The 16,553-nt window shown below is 36.9% G+C and overlaps 1 protein-coding gene across 3 annotated transcripts in view; it reads right to left on the bottom strand.

Annotated features, from left to right (window-relative positions):
- HECTD2 (HECT domain E3 ubiquitin protein ligase 2) overlaps positions 1–16,553 on the bottom strand; it is a gene marked incomplete at both ends in the record, with an annotated part of 71,042 nt that overhangs the window by 37,271 nt on the left and 17,218 nt on the right. For all 3 annotated transcript variants that reach the window (XM_080695068.1, XM_080695069.1, XM_080695070.1), the window contains 2 exons: positions 527–629; positions 1,707–1,845. In XM_080695068.1, the coding sequence (XP_080551194.1) occupies positions 527–629; positions 1,707–1,845 (242 nt within the window). The remainder of the gene's footprint in view (positions 1–526; positions 630–1,706; positions 1,846–16,553) is intronic.

Below are 16,553 nucleotides of genomic sequence, written 5' to 3'. Positions count from 1 at the left end.
CCCTCTTCAACTTAGTGAGACCCTTTTTCAAAATAAAGAATAAAACAGGGCTGAGGGTGTGGCCTGGAGGTAGAATGCTCCTGGTTTTCAACCCCAGTACAGAAAAAAAAAAAACAGAAAAAAACAAAAAAATACAAAAAATATAGCATGAATAAAATAAAATAAAAATAAAATAAAAATTAGCCAGGCGTGGTGGCGCACACTTGTAATCCCTGTGCTTGGGAGGCGGAGACAGGAGGATTGCACAGGTTTGAAGCCAGCCTCACTGGCTTAAGAGACCCTGTTTCCAAATTTAAAAAAAAAATTATATATATATTAGGTCTGAGAGTGTAGCCTAGAGATAGAGGGTTACATCCCCAGTACCACAATAAATAAATAAATAAATAAATAAATAAAATAAAAATTAATGTACATATGTTTAAAGAGTTACTTAAGTCAATATTGGGTCAAAAACAAGGTAACTGTTACATCTTTTTTAGAAAATTTAAAACTAAAAGTGAATAAAAGTATACATATATATTATTACCTTAAATGCAGCATTTAATTCTGGGAAAGAATCAAATGTTCTTAGATAAAAATCATGAACTGTTTTCCAGTCTCCTGATGACTTCCCTTTTTCTACATCTTCCCTAAAATGAAAACAGTCATACATAGGTATAAATATTATCAGGTAAGAATACCAGTAGAATAAAAGATGGTGGTCAAGAGGGAGAAGGGAAAGGAAAGGAGAAGTATTGAGCAAAGAAACTGACCAAATTATGTTAAGCAAATGTATGACTATATCACAGTGAGTCTCACTATTTTGCATAATACCCCTCAAAAATAAATATTCAGATAAAACAGCATTTCTTTTTACAGATGTTAGCAAATACACAATGTGAAACGTTGAAATAAAACATAGAAATCTGTTCCAATTAGTTAACTAAAATATAGTTTATGCACTGGGCGTGGTGGCGCACGCTTGTAATCCTAGCATTCGGGAGGCTGAGACTGGAGGATCACGGTTCGCGGACAGCCTCAGCTACTTAGTGAGGCCCTCTGCAACTCAGTGAGACCCGGTTTCAAAATAAAGAATAAAAAATAGGGCAGGGGCTGTAGCTCGGAGGTAGAATGCCCCTGGGTTCTATCCCCAGACCCGAAAAAAAAATATATATATATATATAGTTTATGAATTTATAATACTTAATAGGGTTAGGATATTAATGCAGCTTCAACTTTCCAATCTACCTATTTAAAAAAAAACTAATTTAAAAAAATTAAGCTAAGCTTCTAATTATTACTCTAAATTTCTTCTTCTTCATAGTCAAACTTCTGGAGATTTTGTTTAAAGTCTGTTTCTACTTTCTCTTCTTAGTTCTTCATATTAAGCATTCTGATTTTTCTGAATGGTGACATAACTCTTATTTTTTTTAAAAGGTATCATTATGTTATTCTATCACCGCCTTTATCTTTTTTGCTTGTTTTGATTCACATCTCTTGGTGTCTCCTTTCTTTTGCTTAGACATATCTACCCCTTAACTGCTACTCATACATTTGCTTTTACCTATTTCCCTTGAGATATCTAGTCTTTTGTGTCTTCACTCTTAATAAACACCTTATAATGATCCACAAGTTCAGTTAACTTCTTACACAAAGATATTAAATTATGTAAAGTGTTGACATGCAGATGACTCTAAGTGTATACAGAAGAGTGAGCTGAAACTTACAGAAAGTCTTTCATAGTTTTGGGCTGGACAGGAAGGACAGGTTCTGGAAGGGCTGGGGCCTTCATTTCAGATGACAATGCATCTATAGAAATGCGCTGTTTTTGTCTAACATCAAGGCAAATTGGTGGTAGGTCTCTCACTGTAAAGTACAAGAAAGCATTCAATATTAATAATCATAATTTTCCAAATTAAAAATGCAAGGATAATTGAACATGAACAGAAAACTAATTCTTTTGTATTATGTTCATTTGGGGAACATGTAATAGTACCCATCACGGTGAAAGGCACTCACTTAGTGGGCTTATCTCCATCCTCCTGCCACTTCAAAACAGCTTAAGTTGAACCTTACATTAATACATATATTTAATAAAGCTTCTTATTTATTTTCCTTACACCAAAAGTCATTTGTCAATATAATTTAGAGTTTCCTTTTCCCTCCTCCCTTCCTAAAAGTTGTCTTTTAAGGAATATTTCAAAGAGGCTCAACATCTTTAAGATTTACTAGCTATTAAAATATATGCACACCATTTATGTCCTCTATAATCCTTTACTGCAGCATTAGTATTTTCTTATCAATTTGCATTAAATTTTAATGCTTTTTAAAAATATTTATCAGTGTTATTTGCCCTTTTGTTACATTTTATAACCTTTTAATCATAAAATGAAATAATCATAAAATAAAACAAGTATAGAAAAAAATCTCATAAAACAAATGCATATAGCTTAATGAATTATTTTAAGGCAACCATAATCTTTGAGAACCCACTAACTGGTTGAGGAAGAGACTGTTACCAGCCTCCCCTTTGCTCTAATTTCCCATAAGCTGAAGAGTTTCTCCTCCCATTTTAGATAATTTCTCTCAAAGTCTTTTTGTTTCTTTCTAATTTCTCTTTAAATTTTAAACATTTTTCTTGTTTTGGTTCAACTAAGGCTCTGTGGGTTTGTGTTCCTTTGGTTTTATTTCAATTTTTTTTCTATTTATAATGCTTTCCCTTAAGTTTGAGTTTTTAAAATTCTGACTTAATGTTCTTTCAAGAACTCTATCATTTCTTTAATGCATTTTGGGAGATTTTGAAATGGTAGAGTTTGATTTCTGACATGTTCACAGATTATGCTGATGCTGTTAGTCTGAAGACCATAGACAGAAACTGTTCAATGGTTTAAGGTAATAGGGTAATAGTGCTGACAACACAGATTATGAGATTTCCTTAATTAAGACTGATTTTATATCCTTTACTATATATGGAAATATCCAATTGTTGAGAAATATTCAATTTGTACCAAGAGCACAAATTAAATAGAAATTCAACTTATTGGCAAGTAAAAATTATTTCCACAAGTTATTTCTCATGGATTATGTTTGAAAATTTTGTTAATGGGAAAGGAAAGGGCATTTCAGTAGAAAAGAAATAAATGATCGTCATTTCTTCTCTTCAACGCCAGTCTTATCACTATTATCTTTTGTGGTTCGTCTACAGTTTTTCTTCCTTTTTACCAGGCTTACCCTTTCCTTTCCCTTCCCACACACCTTTCCAACCTAGTTATAAACACCCACTATTAGATACAAACAGACTCATTCAAATATAAATTAACTTATTCACTCACTGAGCATATGTACACATTTTTATACCCACTCATTTTTATTAATAACAGGCTGAGGTAGAAAAAGAGTGAAATTTGAGTTAGTAAGAGAACTAGAGTTTGGCAGCTCCTAAATGAGGCGATTCTTATATAAGAGAAATAGAAATGCCAAGACCAGAGGATTCTAGTGTGAGATTAGAACCAGAGGCCCAGACGAGCTCTACTTTAAGTTCAGAAGGTAACTTGAACTGAAGAGTAATGCAGAATGTACCATACTATGTTAATAATACTTGAGTCAAAAAAGCTGAATCTTTTGCTCACATTAGTGAATGAAAGCCAAACTACAGGATGTGACATTCAGCTATTAAGAAAAAAAAAAAAAAGTAACAGCTCACAGCTGCTCTCATGTCCCTGAATATCAAGGCATTATTTCCAGAGAGACTTTCTGCCTGTTCTCACAGATGGCTTATTAAAATCTAATTCAAGAGAAAAAATCAATAACTATGGTGATGGAGATTAATTAACTCTCAAACCAATACCACAAATAGAACAGGCAAATCTTTGTTCTGTCATAAGCAACTTTGTCTGTAATGTAGGATATCATGTAACATACACTGAAAAAAAGCAAAAATATATTTATCAGTGAAAACCTGTCATTTAGGTTTCATTCAGCCAATACTTGGGAACACTCTGTGCTAAATTGATAAGCAGAAATCATTTTCCCCTTTCTTTTAATATACTGTTGCCAATTTTAGTTGGTTGCCTAGAAACATCAAGTAAAACAGCTGAAGCCAATGAAAGGAGAGTGAGGGCTCTAGTGGGGCTGATGTTGTATTTTAAATGTGAAGATATAATACAACTATGTACGAGAATGTGGGATTATCAGACAAATTTTGGCGACTCACTGTTTTCAAAAACTGACTCTAGTTGGAAACAAGTAATAAGTAGTTTTCCACAACTGCAGCCACCAAAATGAAGACAGACATTTCTGTGTGTGTGGTGGTACTGGGGCTCCTGGAAACACTTCTACCTTCGGGCTACACTCCCAGACCTATTTTTAAATTTTTTTTTTTTATTTAGAAACAGGGTTTCCTAAACCAACGATGCTGGCTTCGAACCTGCGCAATCCTCCTGTCTCCGCCTCCCAAGTGCGGGGCTTACAAGCGTGCACCACCACGCCCGGCTAAGGTTCCAAAGAACTTTAAAGGCCAACTCATGAACAGTGCTAAGTGAATAGATTTACTGAGAGGAGCTCAGTTTTTCTCTGCTTAACATGCTGATGCTTTAGAATTTTTAAATAAAAAAAAACATACTTTTTCACAAAAATTAAAAACTACAACTATTCAAGAACAGAAGTGACTTAAAATAGGACTTAAAAGTCAAAGAGTTTAAAAGTTCATTAGAGTGATGTATATAATGATATGTAATAGAGAAACTGAAAAAGCATGGAAACTGAAAATATATACCTGATTTTAGTTATAGATTTCTGCCCTACAACATGCTGCTAGAAAAGTTCTCAAAGAAGAATAAAAAATACTGGCTTCTTTCCCTGGATCTACATATTACACACACATATATGGTAGTTCAGATATTTGTCTATAAGGTCTTTGATATTCCTTCTATTAAAAGATGGAATCTAGAAAGACTTCCGGGAAGATGGCGACCGAGAAAAGCGGGGCTTAAGAGCCCCGCTAACAACCAATCTCCATTACCACAAAATCAGCGCCTCTCATAGCCAGAAAACACCATCACCAGAGAAACAAAAAAATCACCAGGCTCCAGAGAGAAAGCAGACTGAGAACAGAGCTCAGAACCACAGAGGAGATACACCAGCCTCACGCCCGAGGACGTGGCAGCAGCGCCATACTGCCGGCGGCAGCGGCAAATTCACCGTTCGGCTACAGCAAGCCGAGGTGAGCCGCTGCGGAACAGCCAGGTGGGATTTCTCGCCGCAGGTAAAATCTAAAGCTACCAGTGGCTGAGCTCAGCACACGCCGCAGGGATTCAGAGTGGAAATCAAAACCAAGAAGAAATACGGCAGCTTCACGGCCAAGGACGTAGCAGCGGCGCCATATTGCCACCGGCGGCAGCAGCAGAGAATTCACCGAATCCAGTACAGCTATCTGCGTACTCAAGAACAGTGAGTCAAATTGCGGGCCACAGAGGAGAAATCCCAGTACTGTACTCCCTGGGACTTGACCCAGTGGGGGAGGGGCGGTGGCAGAGATATCACACCATAGGAGAACTTACAACCTGGCACTCCCCACAGTCTAAAGCAGCCTCTATCGACTCTCTGGGTCGGAGACTCTGTGATACAACCCAGTAAAGGAGTAGTGGGGTCTGAGATACTACTGACTCGAGATCCAGAACACCTTAAGTGAAGTCATAGTGACCCAAGGGAAGAACCCAGAGAAGGCACAAACTTCCGAAATCATGGGAAAGAGGAATAATACTGGAGCAATGAATGCCCACAACCCCACAACATCAGAACCCGATAAAACAGAAAATCAGAGATTTCTAGAAGATCAAATCAGGAAAATAACTGTAGAAATAATAGAGGTGCTTCGAAAAGAACTCAGAGAGAGCCAAAAAGAGATAAAGGATGCAATTAATGAAGTAAAGGCCTCAATTCAAAGCACAAACAACTGATTAGAACACATGGAGAACAGAATCTTGCTCTTAGAAGATGATCATTCCAAAAATGAATGCATAGTTTCTAATCTAGGAAAAAATATCCGACAGCAGGAATCTGATATTGAAGAAATATGGGCCCATTTTAAGAGAGCTAACCTAAGAATACTTGGGATAGAGGAGGGAAAAGAAAGTGAAACCAAAGGGATCAACAATCTCTTCAAGGAAATAATAGCAGAAAATTTTCCAAACATAGAGCAAGAGGTTGATACACAGGTCCAGGAAACTTATAGAACTCCCTTTAGACAGGATTGGAGAAGAGGATCCCCACGCCACATAATTGTCAAAATGACCAATGTGGAAGCCAAGCAGAGAATCTTAAAGGCAACAAAAGAAAAGGGCCAAGTGACATTCAGAGGCAAACCAATTAGAATCACTCCAGACTTCCCAAACCAAGTCATGAGTGCCAGAAGGGCTTGGAGTAACATATTCCAAACTCTGAAAGAAAACAACTTCCAGCCCAAAATTTTCTACCCAGCAAAACTTTCTATCAAATTAGATGGAAAAATAAGAAGCTTCCATGACAAACAGAAACTGAAGGAATTTATGTCTTCAAAACCAGCACTAGAGAAAATACTCAAAGAGATTAACTACAAAGAAGAAATAGGTAACACACACCAGAACCAGAGAAACAAGAGTTTCCATCCAACAGTCAACTAAGATTGGTTATCTGTGGAGATTCATTACTTATGTTAGTCTTCTACCTATCTCTAAATTGTATTGTTTGCCTTTATTGTTGTTAATTTTTAGGATTCTAGTTGGAATATTAATATACCTTCAGATACAGCATTTGGAAATATTTTATCCCATTCTAATAGTAACTGTTAACTCTGTTTACATTGTCTTTGGATATACAATATTTTTTTTTTATTTTTTAGGGAGTTTGTATACTCTTCTGTTGCCTGTGCCATTGAAATCATATCCAAGAAATCACTGCCAATTTCAGTGTTGTGAGGTTTTATGACCCAGATTTTCTCTTAAAAGTTTATAGTCTTAAGATTTATATTTAGGTCTTTTATCTATTTTGAGTTAATATTTGTATATGGGATTTAGGTAAGGGTCCAACTTTATTCTTTTCCATGTAATTATTATGTTTCAACAATATTTAGTTAAAGGATTATTATTTCCACCACCAAATGTTCGTGGAAACCTTGTCAAAAATAATTTGACAATATAGGGAAGAATTTAGCTCTAGGTTTTTATTTAACTCCAATGGTTTATATATCTGCCTTTAGAATAGTACTACACTGTTTCAATTATTGTAGCTTTATATGGTTTGAAATCAGAAAATATATATCTTCTAGCTTTGTTCTTTTTCAAGATCGTTTTGGGTATCTAGAGTCCATATTCCATATTAGGATAGATTTTTTTTCCTGAAAAATAAATATATAAAAATATGATAGTTTCACCTAAAAAATAGAAAAAAACATTCTCTAGTAAGACATAAAGTAAAAAGAAATATTGAAATGTTATCTTTAAGTCATCAAAAGCTTGGTATCAGACAAATGAAAGTGTTATGTGAGATTATCATTTTTAATTTTGGATAAATTGCTATAATACTAGATGTCAACCACTAAGCCAAGCATGGGAGGGAGGGATGGGGAGAGAATGGGGTGAGTATTGGGTTGGGGCTGACTGGGTGAAGTGTGCATGTATGTCTACAAAAGATTGTATCCCACTATGATGTATGAATACAGTGCACCAATAAAAAAAAATAAAGTTAAAAAAAAAGTGAGATTAAAAAAAAAAAAAGATGGAATCTAATTCTGACTATGAGCCAGCCTTAATCTGTTCCCTGAAAAATGTGATGGAAATGATGATGCATGGCTAGGTCATAAAAAAGCAATACAATTTCTGCTTGGACTACTTTTGAGATGTTTACCCTTGGAATTCAATCATGTGTGAGAAGCCCAGAAGCCACATGAAAAGGGTGTGTGTAGGTGTTCCAGCCCAGTCCCATCTAAGGCCCAAGCCTATGGCCAGCATCAATGAATCAGGCATGGGAACGAGCAGGCCCTCAGGTGATTCTAGCTCCCTCAGCATCAAGCCACCTCAGCCAATGCTCAGGAAACAAAGATTACCATCTCACTGATCCCTACTCAAATTATGTATCTGTGAATAAAAGCAATGTTGCTATTGTTTTAAGCAACTAAGTTTTGGGGTGGTTTATTAGAATGCATGATAGATAATGTAACAAGTCACTTTGTCATCTCTCAGAATCTTATATTCCTCATTAATTTAGCAAAGAGAGGAACAAATGAAGGTTTTCAGGTTAAAATGGCAGATTGACACAAACATTTAATTCCTCCCCAAAATTTCAGTTGGGCATGGTGGCACACACTTGTAATCCCAGCATTCGGGAGGTTGAGACAGGAAGATGGCGGTTCGCAGACAGCCTCAGCTACTTAGTAAAACCCTTTGCAACTCAGTAAGACCCTGTTTCAAAATAAAGAATAAAAAAAATAGGGCTGGGGGTGTAAATCAGAGGTAAAATGCCCCTGGGTTCCATCCCTAGTACAACACACACAAAAAATTCCTCCCAAAATTTCATTAAACTACAGCAAAAGGTTCTGTTGTTGTTTTACACACATAAATTCTGCAAGAACAAAAATATCAGGCAAGAAGGCCATAACATCTAAGGTAAAAAGAGGCTAGAAAGAAAAGATGCCTGTGAGCACTGATTTAGAAGACCAGAGACAGCTGAATATCAAGTCTCAATAAGGAAAGATGAAAAGTAATTTGTTTTATACTGAAGAATTCTTAAAGGAGACAGAATATGGGTAGGAGGTATAATAGGGGGTAATAAAACAAAAGGAATTAGGTGAAAACTGAAGAGAAAGCTCCCTGTGCCACTTGGTCATTATCCCTCTTCCACCCCTACTCCAGAAGAAGTCTAGAAATAATTATTTGAAGAGGGTAAAAAAGAGGTGCTCTAGACTGGGAATATGCCAGACATGGTTGAGATTATAAGAACTGTACCAGGAAATGGGGCAATAAATAACTAATTGCCTGAATACTGAAAATGATCAGTCAAGAGAGATTTCTCTTTCCCTCAAGCAAACAGAACACTTACCCTGTCCCTCCCCCAGATAGGATTTGGAAGACACTTTCTTGGGGAATCTGATAAGCCCTAAAAGAAACAATTAAAGATACTTATGTCAGGGTTCCTTTACCCATTTCATCCTATAATAAAGCTTATTTATGGTCAATACACATTTCCTAGGTCTCAATTTCCACCATCTGTTTTGATTCTGATTATTAATCATGGGCAGAAAAGAAAGGATGATAAAGTTTCTGATGAAAGCCTCGATTATGGAAGGCAGAAATAAAAACAAATAGAATTTGGAGCAATCAAAAGTTATAAAGGTAGGAGGAAGAAGTTAAAAACCCATCACTAGTTTCATTAGAAGGATTAAAGACAGAATGAAGATGGGTGTGGTGGCACACCCTTGTAATCCCAACATTTGGGAGGCTGAGACAGGTGGATTACCCGGTTCAAAGCCAGCCTCAGCTACTTAGTGAGGCCCTTTGCAACACAGAGAGACTCTGTTTCAAAATAAAGAATAAAAAATAGGGCTGGGAAGTTTGCTTGTAATCCACGCACTTGGGAGGCGGAGACAGGAGGATCACGCAGGTTTAAAGCCAGCCTTGCTGGCTTAAGAGACCCTGTTTCCAAATAAAAATTATAAAAAAATAGGTATCTGGGAGTGTACCCCCAGATGTAGAAGGGTTTCCAGGAACCCCAGTACCACCAAAAAATAAATAAAATAAAATAAAATAAAAAGACAAAAAAATATGACTGGGAGTGTAGCTCAGAGGTAGAATGTCCCTGGGCCATGGGTTTCATCCCCAGTAATGAAAAAAAAAAAAAGAACATGAAATAAAAAGATGTTATAAAAGAAATGTTTTTTGGAAGGGAAGAATTATCAACAATTTAAGACATAATAGCATAAACAAAATACTCAATAGAAGAGTTTTTAGAAAATTGTGTACAGTGAAAACTATAAAACATTAAAGAAAGAAATTGAAGAAGACATTGGAAGATGGAAAGATCTCCCTTGCTTATTGATAGGCAGAATAAATATCATCAAAATGGCCATTTTGCCAAAAGTGAGCTATAGATTCAATGTAATTTCTATTAAAATGCCAACAACATTCTTCATAGACCTAGAAAAATCAGTCATGAAATTTATATGGAGAAAGAAAAGACCCAGAATAGCCAAAGCAATTACCAGCAATAAGAACCATGAAGGAGGCATCACAATCCCTGACTTCAAATTATATTACAGAGCAATAGTAGTACAAAAAATCCCCAGCATGGTATTGGCACAACAACCGGCATATAGACCAATGAAGCAGAATAGAAGATACAGAAACAAACCCACACACTTATAGTCAATTGCTATTTGACAAAGGGGCCAAACTCATATGCTGGAGAAAAGACAGCCTTTTCAACAAATGGTGCTGGGTGAACTGGCTCCATTTGTAGAAAGATGGAACTAAATCCTTACCTTTCACCGTGCACAGGAATAATTAGAGATAGATCAAAGACTTGGAAAGTAGATCAGAGACTGTGAAGCTATTTGAGGAGGGCATAGGCTCAACACTCTGACATACAGGCAGAGGCAGTAACTTTCTCAACAAGACCTCCAAAGTTCAGGAAATTAAAGCAAGAATTATCAAGTGGAATGGCATCAAACTAAAAAGTTTCTGCTCATCAAAGGAAACCATCAAGAACCTAAAGAGAAAGCCTAAAGAACTGGAGAAGATCTTTACCAGCCACCACTCTAAAAGAGGGCTAATATCCAGAATATACAAAGAGCTCAAAAGACTCTACGCTAGCAAAACAAATAACCCAATCAAGAAATGGGCAACTGAATTGAACAGACACTTCACAAAAGAAGAGATACAAATGGCCAATAGATACATGAAAAAATGCTCTACATCATTAGCCATCAGGGAGATGCAAATCAAAACTATGCTGAGATTCCATCTAACCCCAATCAGAGTGGCAAGCATAAAAAAGTCAAATAACAACAAATGATGGCAAGGATGTGGGGAAAGAGGAACTCTTTGACACTACAGGTGGGAATATAAACTAGTTCAGCCACTATGAAGATCAGTGTGAGGACTCCTTAGAAAACTGAGCACACCATATGATCCGGCTATATCACTCCTAGGGATCTTTCCAAAGGGAAAATCAGAGAACTACAGTAACATATGCATACCCATGTTCATAGTAGCACAATTCATAATAGCCAAAATATGGAACCAACCTAGGTCTCCATCAACAGATGAATGAATTGCAAAATTATGGGAAATATACAATGTAATTCTACTCAGCAATAAAGAAGAACAAAATCATGTCATTCGCAAGAAGATGGAAAGACCTGAGAACACTAAGTGAGAACAGCCAAGCACAGAAAGAGAAGAAACATGTTTTTTCTAATATGTTCAAATTAGGGAGTATTAGGGATATCAGAGGGGCTCCAGATAATGGAGGGAAAACCTCAGCAAAGCTAGAAAGGAAGAGTAGAAGAGGAAGAAGGCTGAGGTAGATTAACTGGAGGAGCTACATTCGAATATGTGTAAAAGTATGAATGTAGCATGGTCAACTTGGACACTCAGTGTTGGGGGAAGGAAAAGGGAAAGCAGGAGGGGGAGAGTGGACGCCAAGCACCTTGTGAATGAATACCATTTTCAATATGATGCACATAAAAAGAAAAAAATTGTCTAAAATATAGAGAAAGAAAGAAAAAATAGTAGTGAAGAAAAAATAAAAGGCAGGCATCCAGAAATTCTGACTTTTGAAATACATGGAATCCAGGAAAAAAAATAGTAAAAGCAGAAGAGAGGAGATCATCAACAAAATAATTCAAAAAATTTCCTGGAATTTAAGCTGGGCATGGTGGCTCACATTTGTAATCCCAGCATTTGGGAGGCTGAGACAGGAGGATCATGGTTCGTGGACAGCCTCAGCTACTTAGTGAGGTCCTTTGCAACTCAGTGAGACCCTGTTTCAAGTAGGACTGGGGGTGTAGGTCAGAGGTAGAATGCCTTTGGGTTCAAGCTCCAGTATTGCAAAAAAGAGAAAAATCCTGGATACAGATTCCTGGATGAAACAAGTCTACCAAGTATGTAGCACAAGGGATTCGAAACAAGGAACATCACAGGGCAGCTTCAAAGCCCTGAAAAACAAAAAGTCATACAAGTTTCCAGACAGCAAGTGATAGAGGCAGAGGCGGAGATAGAGATAAATATCTTACACAAAGGACTAGAAATCAAAGTGGCCTAAGATGAGAACTTCATGCTGCACAGACTGGAACAGAGCAGCCTAAGGACTAGTAATTTTTGATGCCTGCCTGTCATCACTAAGATCCTGGCTGTGTTTTGAACTATTCTTTTAACACTGAAGATAGAGTGAACAGGTGAACCTGCCCCAGACTTTTATTCTTCTTGGCTGGGCTGGCCAGTGTGCTGAAGAAGTCCCTTCTTTCCTTTTCTTGCTCTATCTGAATCAGCTGGGGATATTCAAGTTTCCTCACAGCTCTAACCTCTAGTACTCTAGGAAACTGGAGTACTGATGCCAGACATCTAATACATAACCAGATTATAGTTCTGCCAGATATCCCAGTAGTTGTCCTTTATTTCCTTGATTCACTCACATGAGATAACTAAAAAGGAAATAGTTACCTACCTCTGGACAGAAGAGTGCAGTAATGCAATTGTGGTAAGCTCACTAAAGCTTTTAAGGTGCTGGTAGTGTTCTTTTGTTGATCTAAGTTCATGGTTTTGATTTTATTGTTAAAAGGCATAAATGTTGATTACATTCATTACATTCAAAATGTATAACATACTTTGAATTTTAAAAAGTCTGTGCCATCAGCTGCTCATAAAGTAAGAATAATGGAAGTCCTATATTACTGTAATTCCTCCTCCATGATGTAGCAGCACACACTAATGTTTATTGAATTTCATAAGATTTGGAAGTGGATACTCTTTAATGCTTTTCTCCCCATAAATCCTAATTACTTTATATGGTAGTTTCTTTATTATATAATTTTACAGATAGGAAAATAATTACAGAGAGGTTAAGTAATTTTTCTAGAATTGTACAGTTTGCAATGAACAGATCCAGGATTTAAACCCAGACTGAGAAGTTACAAAACACATATTATTTCTACTATTCAACAATATCAAACTTTCTACTATGAATAAAAGCAGGCAGTAAAATAGAAACCACATGGAAGAAGAACTAGTAAACTATAAAATGTAAAAAAGAAAGCCACCAAAATACTGTACAGGGATCAAACAAAATCAATATATTGGCAAATCAATCCTTTGGATTATAAAACTTAGGTGAAGAAGATACCTTACCACTCACCACGCCAAATTTCCTCAATCTATAATCGAGTAAATGAAGGCACAAGGAGAGTAAGCAGCTGTTCAAGGTCACAATGACAGTTGTAGGTAGTTGACTTAAAGTCTAGGTTCTTATTTAACATCATAATTGGTTGTGTGTAAGTACCAGACAGATAATAAACACACAACAATTTGAAGGATCACTCTATCAGTTCAATACTTTGGTACTGCTTTGGACTGCTTTACCAGTGACAGGAAGCTGAAACAGGGAAAGACCACAGTGGATTAGTCATAACAGGTGGTGTTTATATCACTGTCCATAGAATGACTTTTCTGAACATTTAGCAAAAAATAAAACTGAGGGTGGGAGAGGGAAAGGAAGAAGGGGGGGGAACCCTCTGACTCATAGGACTTAAGCCATCAAAGCCAAAATAAAGCACAACATTCATAAGTTTTTATGATGGACTTTTTAAATATGTTTGATGATGTGTGTGTTCACAAAACTGCAATAAAAGCATGGTAGGATGTTCTTTTATGGGTTTCGTTTAAAAATATAAGTTGTTTCTACAGAAGGTTATCTTTAATGAAACAAGCTTTTCTTTTTTTTTTTTTTTGATGGTACTGGGGTTCCTGGAAGCCCTTCTACTTCCGAGCTACACTCCTATTGGCTACACTCCCAGGCCAAGTTTATACTTTTTTATGTGGAAACAGGGTCTCTTAAGCCAGCGCGGCTGGCTTCAAACCTGCGCGATCCTCCTATCTCCGCCTCCCAAGCGCAGGGATTACAAGCGTGTGCCACCACACCCGGCTGAAACAAGCTGCTTTATGCTGGAGTATCTTATAAAATTCATTACAGCCTTCAGATGGGCCCATCATTTCAAAAGGGTAAACAAGGTAAAAACCCAGAAAAGTGCTTCATTTCCTCATTCAATAAATTATTTACTGAGTGCACGCTACATTTAACATGTATGCTGGGTCTTGGAGACAGATGGATTCAAAACTCAAGGAGACTGCAAATGCATTTACTCCTAGACCCAACAATCTCAATATCATATAAATAATACCTGCCGTTGAGCAAAATGATAGATGTAGAGTCACTCGTTGCAGTGTTGTTTACAATAACAAAATGACACAATTCATTTCTTTCAGTGGGATCCAAGCAAGCAAACTACAGTACATTAAATATGGTTGTGAAAAAAAAAGAATTAGAAAGCTAGGCATGGTGTTGCATGCTTGTAATCTCTGTACACGGAAGGCTGATAGTAAGATCACAAGTCTACAGCCAGCTTCAGCTACTTAGGCTCACAGCGACTTAGTGAGATCCTGTTTCAAAGTAAAGAATAAAAATAGGGCTGAGGGTATAGCTTGGAGGTAGAATGCCCCTGGGTTCAATTTCCAGTACCTCAAATAACAATAAAAAAAAGAATAAGGAAGCTTTATGTGTATTGATTAAAAAATATACCTTGAATTCACTAACTGAAAGAAAAAAAAAAAAACAGCTGGGTGTGGTGGTCCATGCTTGTAATCTCAGCATTCAGGAGGCAGAGATGAAAGGATCGTGGTTCGTGGCCAGCCTCAGCTACTTAGTGAGGCTCTCTGCAACTTAGTGAGACCCTGCTTCAAAATAAAGAGGTAGAATGCCCCAGGTTCCATCCCCAGTATAGCAAAAAATAAAAATAAAAAACATGCTGGGCAATGTATACAGGCTTATCTGGGAATGAAACAATGCCCTCAAAGAAACTGTCAGATCTATTCTTCTAAAGTACCAAGACTGGGAAGATATTTTTAAAGGTTTGAAGAAGGAATGTTTTGTCTCTTTTAAAGATGTTCTGTGAAGCTTTAAAAAGTTTTAAATAACTCTAAAAAGGGGGCATAATAACTTTAGAAAGAAAAATACAAAGAGAGGAGTGGGGGTGTAACTCAGTGGCAGAACACTTGCTGAGCATGCCTGAGGCCCTGGGTTTGATCCCTAACACCACAAAATAAATAAAATAAAATAGAATGCTTCAAAAGAGTAAGAAAATGTAATGTTACCCATCACACCCCCGACTCCTACATAACTTATCTTCTAGAATGTTTCTCTGAAGATGTATCATCTCTAGCAGCTGTTATAGTAGGTAAAACTCCTACACTTTTCAGATCTTTAAAAGGACAGCCAACTTGATAGGCATACCTCGTCATGTAATCTACAGGGAGAAAGGCATCCCTCAGCTGTTAGGTAAACCCACGCTGGGCTTTTGCAGCTTCTCTAATACCACTTGAAGATCAGACAGAAAGACAAGGTGTTAGAGAATACTCAGAATAGGTCATGATACCAGAGAAGGAGAAAAATTATAACTGCCAAGAAAGATACATCTTTGAGAAAGTAATCTTACTGACAAGTTAGAAAGGCTTCTCAAAAGATCAAGGAATTATAAACATGATCATATGTGGAATATTTGGTCTAAATTCCCTTCAATAAAACAATTATTTCTGCAGCATCCTTGACATAACATGAACACACTTAAATTCAGGTGGCATCTAGACAGAACAGTATGAAGAAGTTAGCTTCAGGAGTTCTAATAAGGTAAAGAAGTCTGCTAAAACTCTATCTAGAGTGGTATATACTAAGTCCAGATTCCACAAGACTGGATAGATGAAAGAGAAACTACAAGTGGTAGTAATTCAAGTAGGTAGACCATATTCAGAGTCAATGTATCTACTCAAAAACTTGTGGGCATAAAAGTTGACAAGCTAAATTCAGAGATCAAGATATTCATATAGGAAGAGGATGAAATCAAATGTTAAGAAATTTGAACAAAAAGTCCATCATTTCTTTTGACTCCCTATCATTACCTACAGCATACATTTCCTTAAGGTTTCTTACACTGTTGTAAGTTGAAATATGTTCACCTAAACAATATGCTGAAATCCTAAACCCTGGAACCTGTAAATGTGATCTTGAAACAGGGAGACTATCCAGGTAGGCAAAACGCAATCACACAGGTCTTTTAGAAGCAGAGAGTGTTCTGGCAGCAGATGACAAAGTGAGATATATTGGAATCACAAAGGGGATATTCAACAGTAGGATCTTGCTGTCAGCTTTGAAAGAGTAAGTTTTGATACCATGTGAGACCCTGTGAGAAGGCCTGCAGCAAGCCAGGAACTGTATGGTACATGTAGGAGCTGAGAGTAGCCACTGGTTGACAGTCAGGCAAGGCAATGGACACCAGC

Source organism: Muscardinus avellanarius (genome assembly GCF_963383645.1).
Source record: "Muscardinus avellanarius genome assembly, chromosome: 4".
NCBI classification, from domain to species: Eukaryota; Metazoa; Chordata; class Mammalia; order Rodentia; family Gliridae; genus Muscardinus; species Muscardinus avellanarius.
This window is presented reverse-complemented; position numbering and strand designations above follow the sequence as displayed.